Source organism: Oncorhynchus keta, chromosome 21 (genome assembly GCF_023373465.1).
Source record: "Oncorhynchus keta strain PuntledgeMale-10-30-2019 chromosome 21, Oket_V2, whole genome shotgun sequence".
Lineage (NCBI taxonomy): Eukaryota > Metazoa > Chordata > Actinopteri > Salmoniformes > Salmonidae > Oncorhynchus > Oncorhynchus keta.
Window position 1 is genome coordinate 32,677,524 of NC_068441.1, and position 19,023 is coordinate 32,696,546.

The following is a 19,023-nucleotide window of genomic DNA, read 5'->3' on the forward strand; positions in this document are numbered from 1 at the left end:
TATAAACCACATAGAAAGCTGTTATTCAATTTGCTAATGCTTGGTTAGTGTTTCTACATATCTGAGAAGTTTTAGTGTAGGAGTACCCATCAATTATTTGTTGTTTTAGTTTTGAGGCCTGAAGTGAATATTCTTGCCACATTTTTTATTGACCTGTAGAACATTCCCCATTTACTATATCTAATCATATATCCTTTTAATCAGTAAGAAGAGGTCTTGTGATTGGTATAGTTGATGACAATAATTATTGCTGTACTTTCTCAAGACTCAGATTAGACTCAAATTAGTAATTGTGTGTCAGTTGTAACGCATGTTACAAATTACCCCTTACCTAATGTCTATGGTATTTTATTTACACATTCACATAATGACTTAAAATGTCACTTTACATAAAGTTTCCCAGTACAACTAAGATAATACCTTAGAAAAAAATGTAAAAGTCAAATCCATACTTTTGAATGGTAATATCAAATACGGGCGATTCCATGCCAGCGTAGCCCAAAATTATTTTTGTGATCTCAGATTGTTCAGGTAATTCTCACATAGAAACGTCATTGGTAGGAAGGATGGTTGACATGCTTTTTACATTTGTATCACGAACTATAACAAAATTATGAAAGTGGCCATTTGAGGCCCTTTTTAGACCTAGACGGGGAATGTGTGTGTCTGTGTGAATGGCGATTGTTCTATGCTCCCGGCTGGGGTGTCACGGCCTATGCTGTTTTGTGCTGCGCTCGCCATGATTGCTGTAGAATACTGTAGCCAAGTTGCTGGCCAGCTCAGGCCAGAGCCTGCAGCCAGCAGAGAGAGAAAGCAAGAGAGCAGACTATATCAGTATCACCTCACACTGTGTCAGCCGAGATAGATCACACACCTAATAGGACTCAAGCCACTGTAAGTCACTGTGGCACAGGTGTGGCTATGCTAACACCAGCGCTTTGGAGATACAGATGTTTAGTAACTACATAACCATGGTTACTATACAAAAATGTATTAATATTCATTTTGGTAACTTCTTCAAACATATTATAGTGTATTGAAGGAGTTTGATCTATATATGCTGCTTAAATATATTATCATTTTTAATATCGATGTGAGACTGCAAGGGTTTTTACGTTATTGGGTCTATATATTCTACACATTTTGCCATGTGGCTGAGAGAACAATGTGTGGTTTTAAAGCAAGTTTCCTGCAATTATACACATCTTGCCATGGCTTATGATATCTGAGTGACTCAAACATTATAACAAAATCAATTGGGGCCCCATGCCATGACAAAAATACTCCTGAATGCACCATTTTGGAGATTTTAGATTCTCCCTGAGAGCCAAGCTATTATTTTGGTGATTATCAGTTCTCAAATATGATATTATTGAGAAATGTATAGGTCCATTATCTTTTCTACATACTTCATATCTGGTTTTAGTCATTTAGATTTACACTAAAAACGTTTTACCAAAACCCTTTATTTTTAAAATATTTAATTTCATTTTAAGAAAACATTATTTTACTGTTTGGACATAGGTGGCCCAAATAAACACTTAAGACAGCCTGCCCAAGACAGCCTGCCCAAAAAAATTGTGATGTCAGACTACAAAGGTTTTTACATTCTATGTAATTTTAGGTAAAAACTCTTTGCATTTTTTCCATTGTTAGGCTATTAATTGGAGCAGTGAGTTTCCAAACCTCACAAATAGAAATTGCAGAACGCATATTTTAATTAAAAGATTCTGTACTTTTTTAGGATGACTGTCACATTGGTATGAAGAGATTCGGGAGACATGCGCAGGAATGCGTAATACGTGATTTTATTATACCCCAAATTATGGCGTGCCGTGTAAAGGCACAGGGATGAAGACCAAACAAACATGTAACAAAAACACAGGGTTGAAACCCAAACAAAAGAGCGAGGAGTACCTAGAATAAATAACACACGTGCACAATGATTAACACACGGAACGAGACCACAAGGGCACGCAAACCAAAACACACAGCACAGGTACTCACACGCACCAATGGACATTATAACAATAATCAACAGCACCATGGTGAACAAAGGGAACATATATACAAATACAATCATTGGGAATAGGGACCAGGTGTGCTCAATGAAAGTTCCAGAGGGATCCATGACAATGACAAACTCTTTTTTTTGTGGTCCCTCGCAGCACAATGTGTAGATCTCAGAGGCCTGACCTACATTCCATTCTCCATCCTATCTGCCTAAATCAGCAGACATGCATCTCACATGTAGGCTGCTACTGCAGCTATGAGCAGTCAAACACACACTCAAACAGACACACAAAGACGCACACATATATGCATGTGGACACAGACAGATAGACAAAGATGCACACGCAGCTCTGTAAAATCATGTCCACACATCATCCAACTAATACTGTAAACAAAACAAAAACAAGAAAATCTGTATTCTACATTTTAGATTCTGAAGATGAACAAATGGTCCAATGCAGTATTCCCATAATGTGGTGGTGAGCTTTTCTCTTCATACCCTTAACAGAACATGTCCAAAAATATGGAGATCATGACTGAGCCACTCCAAGTCTCCAGCATGGCAGCCTTTTTTTCATCATGCACTACTCAGCAAACAGACAGGAAGTCTGTAGAAATATATCAATGAAACAGATTCTTCTGCCCCCTGCATATGAAAGGCACTTTTGTTTACTTCTCAATGGCATTTTTGTATTGATGAATAAATTGTGTGTGTGTGTGTGTGTGTGTGTGTGTGTGTGTGTGTGTGTGTGTGTGTGTGTGTGTGTGTGTGTGTGTGTGTGTGTGTGTGTGTGTGTGTGTGTGTGTGTGTGTGTGTGAGCAAAAGTGTGTGCCCTCACTCTCTCAGCCGCCTTGTTGGAAATGTATCCACATGGTCTCCATGGCTGCCTAGTTGCCTGGATACAGGACCCTGGAGGCATCTCCACTGGCGTGGCCAGAGTTCCTCTTCTGTGTTCCAGTATGTTCTGTGTTCTGTTCCCACCCAGCAGCCCTTCTATTTATTAGAATATTGTGCTAGGACCAGGGGAGAATGACTGCCCCCTCTCATTGAAGCCACTGAAGTTTAAGGCCGACCGCAGTACTTCAGGCATTGTTAGCAGAAAACAGGATCCCCCATTATAGTGAATGGAAATCTCTTTGTGTATATAAAAAAAAGAAGACAATCATTGTACCAATAATTGGTTCTAATACACCAGATGAATGTCCTTGAACTGAAGGAGTTGTAAGGTTCATTTAGTTGCTCAAGGCAGCCTGCAGTACCCCGGTCAGCCTTCAACTTGAGGTACTCAATGAGACACTTCCTAGAGTAGTTCAAACTGTGCATGTTATGTGTCCATTAGACACCATCTTAATCTACTTAATTTGGCTTCAATGTGCAATTAAGTCTTCACATAGGAATGAATGGTGTCACATGATCGATGGCTTTGTCCATTCATATATACAGTCATGGGTTGGGACAAGGCAACTTTCTGTGGCTGTGTCTCAAATGGCACCCTTTTCCCTATGTAGTGCACTATGTTTGACCAGGGCTCTGCTCAAAGGTACAGCATTACATAGGGAAAAGGTTGCCATTTGGACAACAGCCAGAGTCTCTCAATAGACAATTAATAGCCTGTATCTGCTGCTGAAAGGAGCAGTAATGAAGTGTCAGGCAGCCTCGCAACCCTACTGTGTAAAAAAAGAGTATCAAACAGCATGCTTTTTTCTTATTATGTAGCCGTAATGCTTTCCCTACCTATCAACTATTTTATCTGTTTTGGGGGCAATTTATGATAAATTAGTGGGAAATCAAATCATGTAATCTATGTATATATCCCAAATGGCATCCTATTCCCTACATAAGGCTCTGGTCAAAAGTAGTGCACTATGGACCATAGGGTGCCATTTGGGATGTACTCCATGTGAAGATCAAATGACTGGTTGATATTATAATGTGATCAGTGTGTTAAAGATAATAGCCTCATGATGTTTCCCTTCCTAGAGCCCTAGCTCTAGTTATGTATAGAACAGCAAAGGCTATGGAAGGAGGGTACACTTGATAGGCACTATTCTCTAGATGCTGCTGGCCTCTACAGAGTTGAAGTACAGCCCTAAAAACACTTTCAGAATCAATGCACAGGTGAGAACTGAAACACACATGAACCACACTAGATGCACTAACTGTAAGTTGCTCTAGATAAGAGTGGCTGCTAAATGTTACTCAAATGTAAATTGTAAATGTATAACATAGCAAAATACTATTCTACAATACTATTCTGCAAGACCCACTGGTTGATGCTTATTTATAAAACCCTCTTAGGCCTCACTCCCCCCTATCTGACATATCTACTGCAGCCCTGATTCTCCACATACAACACCTGTTCTGCCAGTCACATTCTGTTACAGGTCCCCAAAGCACACACATCCCTGGGTCGCTCCTCTTTTCAGTTCGCTGCAGCTCGCGACTGAAACGAGCTGCAACAAACACTTACACTGAACAGTTTTATCTCAATCTCTTCATTCAAAAACTCAATCATGGACACTATTACTGACAGTTGTGGCTGCTTTGCATGATGTATTGTTGTCTCTACCTTATTGACCTTAGTGCTGCTGACTTAGCCCAATAATGTCTGTACCATGTTTTTGTGCTGCTCCCATGTTGTGTTGCTACCATGTTGGTGTCATGTTGTGTTTCTACCATGCCGTGCTGCTGCCTTATGTTGTTGTCTTAGGTCTCTCATTATGTAGTGTTGTGTCTCTATTGTTGTGATGTGTGTTTTGTACTATATTTATTGTATTTATTTATTTTTTATTTTTAATCCCAGGCCCCCGTCCCCACAGGAGGCCTTTTACCTTTTGGTAGGCCGTCATTGTAAATAAGAATTTGTTCTTACCTGACTTAGTTAAATAAAGGTTAAATAAATAAATACAACCATAAGGCCCTAACAGCTGCATTATTGTAAGAAAGGTGAATAAATACCTGTAATATGGGAGCATTGACTTTACTTCAAGCCTGCAGGAATACAGGTACGTACAGGTATGTATGTAATGTAATGTAGGGCTCGATGTTTCTACCTTAGAATAAGAAAATGTGATCTGATTTAGTCAAGCCAGGCATCACGGTAGTTTGGAGCAATGTTTATTTTATTCAATGGTGAGTTCAGACTAACATCTCTAATTGGTAGCTGATGTGTTTTGCCAAAATGACTCAGATGTTCCAAAGCCCATGGCACAGTCAGTGAGACTTCATTAATGAGTGCACAAAGCCTGTCTGCCTGTCAAATGCTAGGGCCCATAGGGCTCTGGTCAAAAGTAGTGCACTATGTGGGTTATAGGGTGCCATTTGGAACGGATCCACAGTGTTTGTTTTCGTCAGTAAAAACTGAGTGGCTACAACTCTGGTCTGGTGGGTTTCACAAGGATTTGAACCCAAATATGAATTACTCCCAGAAACCTGAGGGTAAGTTTAAAAACAGAATGAAATATGAAAAAAAAACAGAAAGAAAGCCTCTGGTTGCTTAAGACAAGTCAGTTCTCTGGACTGAGTAGAGGGTGGATGTTTACAGCTGTTGTTTTACCACACACACAGTTGGATTCGTACGGATATAATTACATGTATTTTTGTGTGCAATGTGGATGCTTGTGCCGCAGGTACAGTACATATATACAGTGTAGATATTTTGTCCTTTAGCTAATGTGCTTACTTATATGGAGGTATTTTCCCAAATAGAAAGTGATTTCTATCACCATGGCCGTAACCAGTGTCTCTGAATTGGTCTTTCCATTACTATAATTGCAGACACCTATTAAGTCAGTCCAGTGTTGCATCCCCCCCACCTCATCACCACCATCATCATCATAATTGTTTTATTCAGCTGTTTAGTGTTTGGGCAAAAACCAAAATGTGCACTCAGCGGGGGCCCCAACACCAAGTTTGGGAAGACCTGAAATAGGGAGTAGCAGATTTGTTTAGAGATACATTAATACAGTAATGCACTTTTCTCCTTCCCACAATTACTGTAGTGGCTAGTCCTGTTCTGTCTGTCTGGGGCTCAGCTGGTGCAACATCGTGACCGCTGTCTGGTCGCCATCCAACCCTGCTGCCTGTCCAGACTCCTACACAAACCTGAGGTCTGCTTATCGTGAAAATAGCTTTGGCTAGTAATAACCCTGCTGCAGAGCAATGTTCCCACTAAACTGTGCACGTGCGTGGCAGCCCACTTCCTCCAGGACTGCCACGCAGAAGAAATGCCATGCTGCGGAGACACATAAGAGATTGGCGCCAAAGTTCTGACACATTTTAACAGACCGAACACAGTGTCGGGAAATGGCAGTGAGTAGCGCGGACAAAATGGAGGAAATGGAGAAAAAGTTGGTGAAGCAACAGCTGTGCTGGAATGAGAACAATATGGGATGAGAGTCAAGGATCTGAATGGTCGGTTGTGGAAAGAAATAGGAAGAAGAGAGATCATGATATTGAATGCAGTGGAGCGTCTAGTAAAGAAAGCATGAAGAGGGCCAAGGTAGGAAGCAAGAGTAATGATGTGTTGGAGTGGAAAGTGGTGATAGTGTTTGGTGAGATCACAAGGCCTCACTTATCCGACTAACTAATGCCGTAGAGAAAGAGGTAGGTGAAGTGAAATTAGCTTGGTTAATTGGAAATGGTAGATTGTTAATATTGTGTTGTAGCCGGGCTCAGCAAAAGAAGATTCTAAAAATGGAAACGCTTAATTGGAAGAAAATGAAAAGCCATGTCCCTGGTGCTTATGCTAGATTGAAGGATAGTCATCTCTGGAATCCCAATATCTAAGTCCATAGATGATATTAAAGAAAATGTGAAGGAAAAGGAGTGATTGAGGCCAAAAGGTTGATCAGCAGAAAAGAGGGTTAAAGAAGTGAAAGCTTATCAGTGATGCTGAGGTTTGAGAAAGTCTTGCTGAGAAAAGTACAGATAGGATTCCTTAGTTTCAATGTTCAAGAATTTGTCCCATATGCACTGCAGTGTATTAAATGCCAAAGAATGGGACATGTAGCTGCGGATATAAAAGATGTGCCAAGTGTGGGGGGGCACATGATTACTGTGAATGTGGAAGCAATGTGAAGGTTAAGTGCTGTAATTGTGGGGAAGAACACAGTGCAGCATTTGGTGGATGCCATGTACAGAGAGAGGCTAGAGAGGCTCAGAGGTATAGCACCATTCATGATGTATCATATGCAGAGGCCGTAAAAACGATTGGTAGAACTACAGTGCAGACTGACGGAGCTTACATGGACAGAAGTGGACCTAATGTCGGGGATGGTGCTTCTGATGGTCTGGCAGGGTTTCGAGGCCCGTTCAGAAATCTTGTGCTCATAAATGTGTGGTGTCAAAGGACACTTTGATAATGAATGAAGTTGACTTCATAGTTTTTATTGGTAAGGTTATCAATACGACTCGGGTTGTGGAAAGCAGAAATGCCAGGTTGAAGGTTATTGTGGAGATGGCAAAAGAGATATTGTGAGTATCATATGTTACTGTTGAAATGGTTGTTGACATGCTGAACAGGGTGGAGTGTTTCAGCATGATATAGATCAAGTTTAATGGGTTGGGATGTTTTTTGGGGGTGAGGGTGTGGTAGAAGTTAGGGATTTATTTAGTTTAGATTTTTTTTTCCATGGTAGTACAGAATTGGGCAGATCATGATTGATCGTGCACTGGACTGCCATGATTTCATAGATGAAGAAGAAGATAAGATATTTAACTTCACTGAGTTCACCCCATTAGTTTGCACTACATAGATCAAAGTTTTTTCTGTGATTGTCATGACTCCCACCGAAGGTGGCTGCCTGTTCGGGCGGCGCTCGGCGGTCGTCGTCGCCACCAGTCTAAGTCCTGCCGTCTCATCCCATTGCCCGGTCTCCCTACGGCCCCACAGACTGCGGAGGCCCTGTTTACCCACGTCTCCCGGCACTACGGGGTGCCTGAGGACATCGTTTCTGATCGGGGTCCCCAGTTCACGTCCAGAGTTTGGAGGGCGTTCATGGAACGTCTGGGGGTCTCGAACAGCCTGACCTCGGGTTTTCACCCCGAGAGTAATGGGCAGGTGGAGAGAGTGAACCAGGATGTGGGTAGGTTTCTGTGGTCGTATTGCCAGGACCGGCCTGGTGAATGTGCGAGGTACGTCCCATGGGCGGAGGTGGCTCAGAATTCCCTCCACCACTCCTCTACTAACATGTCACCATTCCAGTGTGTGTTGGGCTACCAGCCGGTCCTGGCCCCATGGCATCAGCGCCAGACAGAAGCTCCTGAGGTGGAGGAGTGGGTGTAGCGCTCGAAGGAGACCTGGAGACCCGTCCAGGAATCACTAAAACATGCTGGTGGACGGCAGAAGAGGGGCTTTGACCGGCACCGCAGTGAGGCACCCGTTTTTGCACCGGGGGACTGGGTCTGGCTCTCGACCCGAAACCTGCCCCTCCGCCTGCCCTGCCGGAAGCTGGGGCCGCAGTGTGTGGGGCAATTTAAAGGTTACAGCTTCCTTCTTACTATCGTATTAACCCCTCGTTTCATACGTCTCTCCTCAGGCCGGTGGTGGCTGGTCCCCTGCAGGAAGGTGAGGTGCCGGAGGTCCCTCCGCCCCCTCTGGACATCGAGGGGTCCCCGGCGTACACTGTACGTTCAATTCTGGACTCGAGACGCCGGGTGAGGGGCCTGCAGTACCTCGTGGACTGGGATGGGTACGGTCCAGAGGAGAGGTGCTGGGTACTGGTGGGGGACATCTTGGATCCATCACTAGTGGCTCCCCTGCCTGTTCGGGCGGCGCTCGGCGGTCGTCGTCGCCGGTCTACTAGCAGCCACCGATCCCCTTTTCCTTTTCTGTTTGTTATGTCTTATTGGTTGCACCAGTTTCTTATTTTGTTTTGATTCAGGACTATTTAAGCCTGTTAGGCCCGTCTGTTTTTGTGTGGGTTTGTTTTCTGTTAGTCGAGGTTGTTGCGTGTAGTGTTCCTGTCTGTTTGTGCCCTGTGTTGGGTTGGACAATTTTTGATTATTCGCCTGCTGTTTTGGGGGTTCATATTGGAGGCCGTAATAAAGTCCGGTTTCCCCATTATCCTCTGCTCTCTGAGCTTGACTCCACACCCACCACTCAAGGCTTTGTGACAGTGATTAAATCAACATTATAACAGCCCCTTTTCAATGCAACAAACAAATCTAACTTTGCAAGATTGAGTCTGTGATTTTGTTGTAGGCAGTGCCAGAGAGCAACGGAGTAGAATTCTATTGGCATGGGTAGCCGACGAGCTGTATTTCAGTTAATGCGCATTTCAGATCAGTTCAGATAAGAGCACAGTGTGCACATTTTATTTTTATTTAACTAGGCATGTCAGTTAAGAACAAACTATTATTTACAATGACAGCCTATGAACAGTGGGTTAACTGCCTTGTTCAGGGGCAGAATGACAGATTTTTACCTTGGCAGCTCAGGGATTTGATCTAACAACCGTTCAGTTACTGGCCCAACGTTCTAACCACTAGGCTTGCCATGTGTTGATGTTCTTTGCTAGTTAGCAAGTTATTTGCTAGTTAGCAAGTTATTAGCCCAGTTTGGCAGTGAGGCAGTTTCCTGTGAACGCTTGTCTTGGGTGACCAGTAATAACTATAGTACTGTATGTCTTTACACACTCTTTGGTTGAATTCACAAATTCAAATTATTTGTGAGTCTGTGGGGAAAAATGTATCTTTAATGTGGTCATACATTTGGCAGGAGGTTAGGAAGTGCAGCTCAGTTACCTACTCCTCTCTCTCAATTCCACCTTAATCTGTTGCTGATTTTCACATTGATTGTTGATGTTACCATAGCAGCAGACATAAAAACCAGAAGTGCAGAAGGAGAGAGGAGAAGGGAGAGAGTGAAAGCATAGCACACAGAGTGGGTGGCAGGCTGCAGTATAGGTGGGAACGGGGGGGGGTATCATTGTTGCTAGCCTGATCCCAGGTCTGTTTGTGCTCCCTTGTCAACTCCTATGGTAATTGTCACGTCAAACACCATAGGAGTTGGCAAGACAGTACAAACAGGTATAAGACCAGGCTACATTATTCCAATTAAACCATGTCTCATGACAGTGTAAGTCATAGCATGTTTTCATTATGAATAATACTGATGAGCAGAAGGGTGTTAACTGGCCCAGACAGTCACGGAATACAGATGTACTGCAATACATGCATTAATTTTTTTATTTTACTAGGCAAGTCAGTTAAGAACAAATTCTTATTTTCAATGATGGCCTAGGAACAGTGGGTTAACTGCCTGTTCAGGGGCAGAACGACAGATTTGTACCTTGTCAGCTCAGGACTTGCAACCTTCCGGTTACTAGTCCAACGCTCTAACCACTAGGCTACCCTGCCACCCCATTATGGGGTGGAGACAGACAGGAGGAACACAAGCTAGACAGACACAAACACACCCCCTTCATTCTTCTTCCTACAATGATCAAAAGAAACAAAACTGCAATAATGTCTTCCTCTGTGGCAAGACTACTGTAAATAACAGGCACCTTTACTTACTAACATATTGCGCAACTGTGCTGCAACACCACAGTCGTTTTTACGATCCAAGGCGCCAACAAGGCAGTTTGTTTGTCGTAAAATGTGTTGCTCTTACTTTATCTTCCAACCTGAAAGATCTTTTGGTAAAAACAGATCTACAACACCAATGTTTCCTGAATTGCCATGGCTTCTATGTGCTTATCTATCTATGAAATGTATGCATGCATCTAATTAGATCAGACCAAATGAAGCATTTAAGCGTAAGACCTAAATGGATTGACTCCAAAAGAGTCTAATGACATTAGAGGGAGTGTTCTCTAGGCACGGAAATGACCCATGATCCAGGTCAACTAACCCTTATTCAGTTGAGTAGGAGTGTGGGGAGGGGGGTGGTACTAGCAGATAGTGCTACTGAGGGTAGACAACAGTGCCTTGCTGCATGCAGTACTTCCAGAGGTTTGTTTAACGTCGTGTGACTGGAGTCGAGCTGGTCGACTGAGGTTCTTTGGAATGCATGCAAATATGTGTATGGAAGCAAACCAAGGTTAGCTAACAGACTGCAGCTGGGTTCCACTTCCAACACACTAGAAACTGTTTTCTCAATTCTGGCTAGTATAGTGAGCTAGTGCTACAATAGGAAATGAATATGAAAGCAGGCTAAGTAATTCCATAATCATTAATTGTCAAAATACCATATACTGTACATGCACTCATGCAAAGACATCGGTGCACAGAACAAGGGACTGTGGTCTATTCCAGTCTAAACTCCTTACCTGCTCCATAATCACACTGTGCTGTACTATACTGTATAATCACACATTACACCATTAATGGCGGTTGGTAACGTTATGTCGGTTGGTCCTTCAACAATGTTGAAGTCAAATTCTCCCAAGAAAGTAGCCTGGTCCCAGATCTGTCTTTCCAACTCCTATGGTCAATGTTGGAGCTGTGACATTGACCGTAGGAGTTGGCAAGACAGCACAAACCGATCTGAGACCAGGCTACCAAGAAAGAACACATAATTGTCAAGAAATCTGCTGCAGGTCCATAAATGGAGGACTGACAGCTGACTGCACTACAGTAAATGCTGTTGAGTCAGCTACCTACTCAGCACTATTTGACCTCGATGCCAGAGTGTAGCTCTTGTAGCCCTTCTTACACCCAACTAAACTGATCCCAGACAGCCTGGCAAATGAGCTGTCAACTTAAAAGCCTTTCCTGAAACTGAGACGTCCTCTCACACCCACAATCACACACACGTACACAGACATTGATTAACGCAGGCATGCGCACACACATTCACGAGCGTACAAACACACACTCAAGGAGTCAACCAAGACTTCAGCAAATTACATCAACATGCTACAGTGTGTACCTCCAGGTCTCATTAAAAAGCAGCGAGAGCAGCTCAGATTGTCCATGATGCACTACGGTCATACCCTGCCCCCACAAGGGGTGATAAGAGGGTTTCAGTGTTTGCTGCAAGTACAGTCTAAAATTGGTAACAATATTTCAATCCAAGTGTGATAATACCCTACACATGTCTGGTATCTACTTCACACAGCATCTCACACTTTGGTGGAGAGAAAAGATCAATGTATATCCTTCTTTAGTACAAGGTAGATTGACAGAGGAAAAGTGTGTAGATTGTTGTTGGTTAGAAACATGTCTAACAGAGGGTCTTTCCATTGTGTCATCTATCAAACTATGTCATTCTGGACTTCATCAGACTGTTATTGTCTTGAGTGCTATATTGTCTGCTCAGCTGTTCTTCCACAAGCTTCTTCAATAAACATGTTGGAGGGTAGAGGATTCTATATGTGATCCTGTGTGGCTCAGTTGGTAAGAGCACAGCTATAGCAATGCCAAGGTTGGTTGTAGGTTCAATTATTATAGGGATCACATACACTTACTAAAAATGCATGCACTCACTGTACTATAAGTGGCTTTTTACATGAATAAGAGGGTGTACTGAACCTTCATCCTCTTAATGCGTCACATTGGAGCAGCCATCAGCTTTAGAGGAGTGCAGTAGAGATATCTACAGCTAGCTACACTATATTAAACTCTGCTGGGTTGACTTTAGATATTTTTTTATTTAACCAGGCAAGTCAGTTAAGAACAAACTTTTATTTACAATGATGGCCTACCCTGGCCAAACCCTAACCCGGACGACTCTAGGCCAATTGTGCCCCGACCTATGGGACTCCCAATTACAGCCAGTTGTGATACAGCCTAGAATCGAGCCAGGGTCTGTAGTGACACCTCTAGCACTGAGATGCAGTGCCTTAGACCGCTGTGCCACTCAGGAGACCACAAATTAGATATAGCCACCATCTTTCTTCTACAGTCGCAGGCGGAGTCCCAAATGGCACCCTAAAGTAGTGCATTATGTAGGGATATAGAGTGCCATTTAAGATGCACTCACATATTTAGCAGCAGCAGTCAGACAATAAAACCCTTTCATAGTTCCATAATTTATGCTGACAACATATATTATTTATGGTGTTTCTGAGCTATTTGCTGATAGAGAGATTCCCCAGCCAGACCCTCTATAGTTCCAGCACTAACACGTTTCCTATTCGTGAGTGTAAAAAAAAATGTTTTACGTTGCATTACTTACTCTGGGGCCTAACATGATAGAATGTTACTGATTAACAAGGCCCTCCCTGGTCACTGTCATCCCAAAACATATTTGAAAGATCTCTTCTCATCCCATCTCTTTCTTTGAATAGATGGATATCGTATGAATTCTACTGAAATGACACTGAAGTGAAAAGATGGTGGCTCAATCCCAAATCACCCACTTCCCGTATGCCCTCCATTTGTGCGTTCACACTCGCCTCCGCAATATGCGCAAGTGTCCCAAAGCTTAGGGAGTGAAAACGATCGAGGGTGTATTGGCTAACTAGACCCTTCGATAGCCACTTCAACCAAGCCATCATGAATGCAGGTTCCAGAGCGAAGTGCTATCCCAACACACACAGCAATATGTTTGGAGTTTGCGCAATTTCATACTAAAGAATTGAGAGATGTGCCAAATTATACAGTATTACATGTGCTATGGTGTCCACCCAGTCTGCCCAAAGTGCGGGGAAACATATGATTATGCAGCTTTCTCGCAGCGACATGAGGAATTTACATGTTGTGGTGGTCGTCTTCAAAGTTGTTTCTGCTGGTCGCAAAAAGCTAAATTGGCATAACATGAGCTGAAATAAATGTAAAGGGCTTTGAAAATAAAATGCTTGTGTTATGCTCCATGCTCTGTTGACATTTCACAGAGATACACTTGTTTTTGTGAGAAATCCTATAAAAAGAACAGGAATTTAACATTAATTTGAAAAGCGTATACTAAAATGTGAAAATACTACATGTCATGTCTCAAAATCAATATCAATTTTACCTCTATATTGTTTAAAATCCTGCGGATTTGAGAAGAAAGATGACGAATTCAACAGGAAAGTGAGCCTGTTAGGTAGCCTTCATTCTCGCAAAGCATCCAGCCTAGCTGACACAATGCTCGGCAATGTTCTTTAGTTTTGACCACTTTTTTCTCTGGCCATTGATTTAGTCACCCGAGTTTTGGCCATCCTACATGGGTAAAACATCCTACATGGGTAAAACATCCTACATGGGTAAAACATCCTACATGGGTAAAACATCCTACATGGGTAAAACATCCTACATGGATAAAACATCCTACATGGATAAAACATCCTACATGGGTAAAACATCCTACATTGATAAAACATCCTACATGGATAAAACATCCTACATGGGTAAAACATCCTCCATGGGTAAAACATCCTACATGGATAAAACATCCTACAAGGGTAAAACATCCTACATGGATAAAACATCCTACATGGGTAAAACATCCTACATGGGTAAAACATCCTACATGGGTAAAACATCCTACATGGGTAAAACATTCTACATGGATAAAACATCCTACATGGATAAAACATCCTACATGGGTAAAACATCCTCCATGGGTAAAACATCCTACAAGGGTAAAACATCCTACATTGATAAAACATCCTACAAGGCTAAAACATCCTACATGGGTAAAACATCCTACATGGATAAAACATCCTACATGGATAAAACATCCTACAAGGCTAAAACAGCCTACAAGGCTAAAACAGCCTACATGGATAAAACATCCTACATGGATAAAACATCCTACAAGGGTAAAACATCCTACATGGATAAAACATCCTACATGGGTAAAACATCCTACAAGGGCAAAACATCCTACAAGGGTAAAACATCCTACAAGGGCAAAACATCCTACAAGGGTAAAACATCCTACAAGGGTAAAACATCCTACAAGGGCAAAACATCCTACAAGGGTAAAACATCCTACAAGGGCAAAACATCCTACAAGGGTAAAACATCCTACAAGGGTAAAACATCCTACAAGGGTAAAACATCCTACATGGGTAAAACATCCTACAAGGGTAAAACATCCTACAAGGGTAAAACATCCTACAAGGGTAAAACATCCTACAAGGGTAAAGCATCCTACAAGGGTAAAGCATCCTACATGGGTAAAACATCCTACATGGGTAAAACATCCTACATGGGTAAAACATCCTACATGGGTAAAACATCCTACATGGGTAAAACATCCTACAAGGGTAATTGAACAGATTATGATAGAGACATGAGGTTTGGACCTTTGTTTTTCTTAAAGGATTATCTACACAATTAACATATTATTTTACCCATTGGTCAAAATATGCGTTTTGATTGGACACCCTACAGGTATGTTCGTTTGTGCCTGATTTCAGGGCTTGATACATAAAACAATTGAAATACCTCCAATGTTTAACTGTTACCGAGGTTTACTTCTTGTTAAATGGCAAGGGGGATTAGAATTTCATTATTATTTAAATGTGCATCACAAGTGTGTCCCGAAGTTGATGGATTTATTAATTAATACCCTCGCCACTCTATTGATAGCCCCATAGAACCACCCTGATCTCACGAGCTTACATTCTGCTATCTGTGTAGCAAACAGAATGTAAGCATGCGTGATCAGGATGGTTCATACGAGGTTACTCTATTTAAGTCACCCCTAGGAGTTGTCACCAACACGTGGCACAGAGGGCATTCAGAATGAGTTGGTAGTGGCGAGGGGCTACTTTGGGATTCACCAGGTCATGCATTAAGATGATGATCCACTGTATAGGTCAGAGAAGGCTGTGATCAGGTCAGAGGTCATGACCTTTAGTCTCTGAGACCCTAGGCTACTACAACAGACCAGCTGGTGTAATTATGACCTCAGCTCTGAAAGTAGAGTAATCTATTACATTCTATAAATGAAGGAAAAACGGGCCACACAAACACACTTTCTATCCCTCTCCCTTGTTAAGGACAAATTAACAATATAGTTCTTTACATATTGTGGACCATGTTGTTACTGCATAATGTGGTGTTATGCATTTTCACTATTCCGTGGGAAAGTGTCCATGCACTACTGCCCTACCAAGCAAAAGAGCAGTAACTGCTCATAGAGTGAAACTGAGAAAAATGACTTCAAAGTTTTTTTATTGTCCAGCCAACTGAATTGTAGGCAGAACATTTGAGATGTGGTTGTCTGTTGTTATTTTTTATTCATATTGACCCTGACCTCTAACATGACATTTGTCCCTAGATGGCAGTTACTGCCTTCTTGCTTGGTACACCCACTGGAATACGTTTCCATGACGATTGTTTTTAACGCAAACTTGAGTTAATATATGTATTTGTATGTAGCTGTCCTTGTCATATAGTTTGATACTTGTATCAACGAAGAACAATAAATAATACCAAGGTCAACCGTAGACACAGCAGCAGAAAGCTCAGTGAAGCCAAGGTAAAAGGCAGTAAGTAACTGACGTGTGTGATGGCAGTTACTGCCTTTTCCCTTGGTTTCACCTGAACTTTTTGCAGTTACTGCAAACATGACCCCCCATTTTCTCCAATACACAACACAACGGAGGCCGGATATTTGTCCACAAGATAAAGCATACATTTAATGTTTAAAAAAGTAAATAACTAATTTTTGACCAAATGCAGTTGTCTCTTGTTTGGTAGGGCAGACTAGATCGACACACCTAGCAAATATGTAAGGTGCATTATGCAGATCTTTTACTGAAATGGTGTTGAATAGGAGTTATTATCTGATGAAAATATATGTTTATCTGGTTTCAGGGATCTCTTGACCATGGGAATTCACACGACAACAGAAAACAGCCAATTGCGCGTAAAAAAAATGCTTATATTCATGGTGGAGTAAAAACATGTTGTTGATGCCATCAATGTCGTTCACTCCCGAATTCCAAGTTATGCAATTCTACTCTTGGCTACTGCTGCTCCCTCCAGATACATTTAGGCTAATGAATTAGTCTAACCTGAACGTCAAAACACAAGCAAATACCAACCCAGACATGTGTAATTTGATGGGATCTCTATGTACCAACCTTTCACTTGAGTCTCGTAATCCCCAATAATCTCCTTGTCCTTCTTGACTCTCATATGGGATGACATGATTCTTTAGGAATGATTTATGGAAGCCTGTAGACTTCGCCTTAATAAGACACCACAACGTAGCCTACAAATCTCTTCGGCAGATGCATAGAGCAGGATGGGCTTCATGCGTTTCAAAGAACTTCAGTGTCCCAAATTGCACTTGAGGTTGCAAGGCGATCAATGCGACTTTGAACTGCAAAACAAATAAGGATAACTCCCCTCTGTCGTCAACATAGCATTTTAGAATGTCTGTAAAAAGAATCTGCATTTACTGCATGTTCAATATATGATATGTTTCAATATAACCACTGCCTTGAAGCAGGGTGTATGCGCAAGTGCTGCATCGTGCTATGTTCAATGCGTCTTCCAGCCGCCCTTTTTCCTGCAAGTTCTCGGTCTGCTGCAGCAAGCCAGGAAGAGTTGGATGCTAAAGTCATCTCAGACTCCTCCCACACTCGCCTCCTCTCACACACTCTCAGTCTCTCACTCACACATGCACACTCCCTCACGTACACATGCATGCAGACACACTCCCTCACATACACACACATGCAGAGAGGGTAATTACATTACAGTGGTTATGCACATTAATCTGACAAAGATATTTAGCAGTGTTGCTGATACAAGTTGACAGATTTCAAAATGATGAGATTGAAAGAGGCACATCATCATTAGCACACAGACACTGGTGACCTGGAAAGGCTGCTTTATAGACCACAATTCAGACCTCTGAATATGTCCCTCATAACAGACGAGGGCTTTTTTGTTATCTGATGTAGGCCTAATAATATCACTAACCTCAACATGGCTGATGTTTTTAACAACAATGTTGACAGTTGTAAAAAATTGTCAATGACACTGAATGCTATGTTTTGACACAGCTGTCTGAAAGATGAAAGATAATAGGTTTTCATGTTTCTCCAGTGGAAAATATTACTCATCAATAACTCTGCATGAGTCACATAGCCTTCATTTCAAAGACAGTTTGAAGATTAGACTTACCACTAAGTCAGTGGAAGAAGATGACTTTGAACTGTTACCATTCTGTGTCATGAGGCGTTCTGTTTTTGAGTACTGCTGATTCTCAAAACCGTGTGCACAGGGTCAAATGTCAAAAGACATGTTCAACAGATTTGTATTGCCTGAAGGTTTCATGGTATCTACGAATGATATGAAGAGTTTACTAAAATTCTATTACTGCATGTCATATCTGATTCTAAGTAAGGCTATGACTCATGTTAGGATATTAGTTGTAACATCATCCAAAATAAGCAGTCACGCAATGAAGGGCATTAAAAAGACAGCATTAAAAATCAGGTCAAAAATCACAGTAAAAGACCGAATCAAAATCAGAATGGTATGTTGGCAGTGGCACTGCATTTGAAATCATGAATAGAGCACATGGTTCCAGAGTGGTATTTTTGTAGAAGAGCATTCTTTCAGATACTTGGAACAAGATATTGACCTGTGGCAGCCAACAACTGGACTTTGAACATAGACAATAAGCAATTTCTGTGACTCTTGAATGAGAAGCTTCTCTTTCCCAAATCCAATCTCTCCTAACTCAACTCAGAGCCCCAAGGTATTGCAGTGAAGGATCCTGGGAAACAATGACATCATCACTGTTCTTGAGGCCCAAAAAGGCTCCATTGTCCATTTCCCATTCAATCTGCATTCCAAATGGCAACCTATTCCCTATTTAGTGGACTTCCTTTGACCAGGACCTTATAGGGCTCTGGTCAAAAGTAATGCACTACATTGGGAGTAGGGTGCTATTTGGGTCGCATTCTGCGTAATTCATTAATACATTAGCCTCTTTGGGAGCCATGCTGGTCAACCTCTACTGTAGTGAGCATCTGAAGACTAACACATTATATATAATATCCTCTCTCACTCCCAGGGTTTTTAATAAAACATATTTAAGCACAATGCACAATGATAAGTCAGAAAGTGAGCGAGGCACTGGAGCATTTGCGTTACGTTTACCC

At 41.9% G+C, this 19,023-nt stretch overlaps 1 protein-coding gene across 11 annotated transcripts in view; it reads right to left on the minus strand.

Annotated features, from left to right (window-relative positions):
- The window catches only part of LOC118400493 (SLIT-ROBO Rho GTPase-activating protein 3-like), a 68,872-nt gene extending 51,423 nt beyond the window's left edge, over positions 1-17,449 (minus strand). For 6 of the 11 annotated variants that reach the window (XR_008074444.1, XR_004829023.2, XR_004829022.2 and 3 more), the window contains exon 1: positions 16,987-17,449. Coding sequence is in view for 7 of the 11 variants with exons in the window: in XM_035797416.2 (XP_035653309.1) it covers positions 16,987-17,053 (67 nt within the window). In the remaining 4 variants the exon portion in view is untranslated. The remainder of the gene's footprint in view (positions 1-16,986) is intronic. The other 5 variants (XM_052473720.1, XM_035797413.2, XM_035797412.2 and 2 more) reach the window with 2 other exon arrangements.
- Between the last annotated feature and the right edge of the window lie 1,574 nt (positions 17,450-19,023).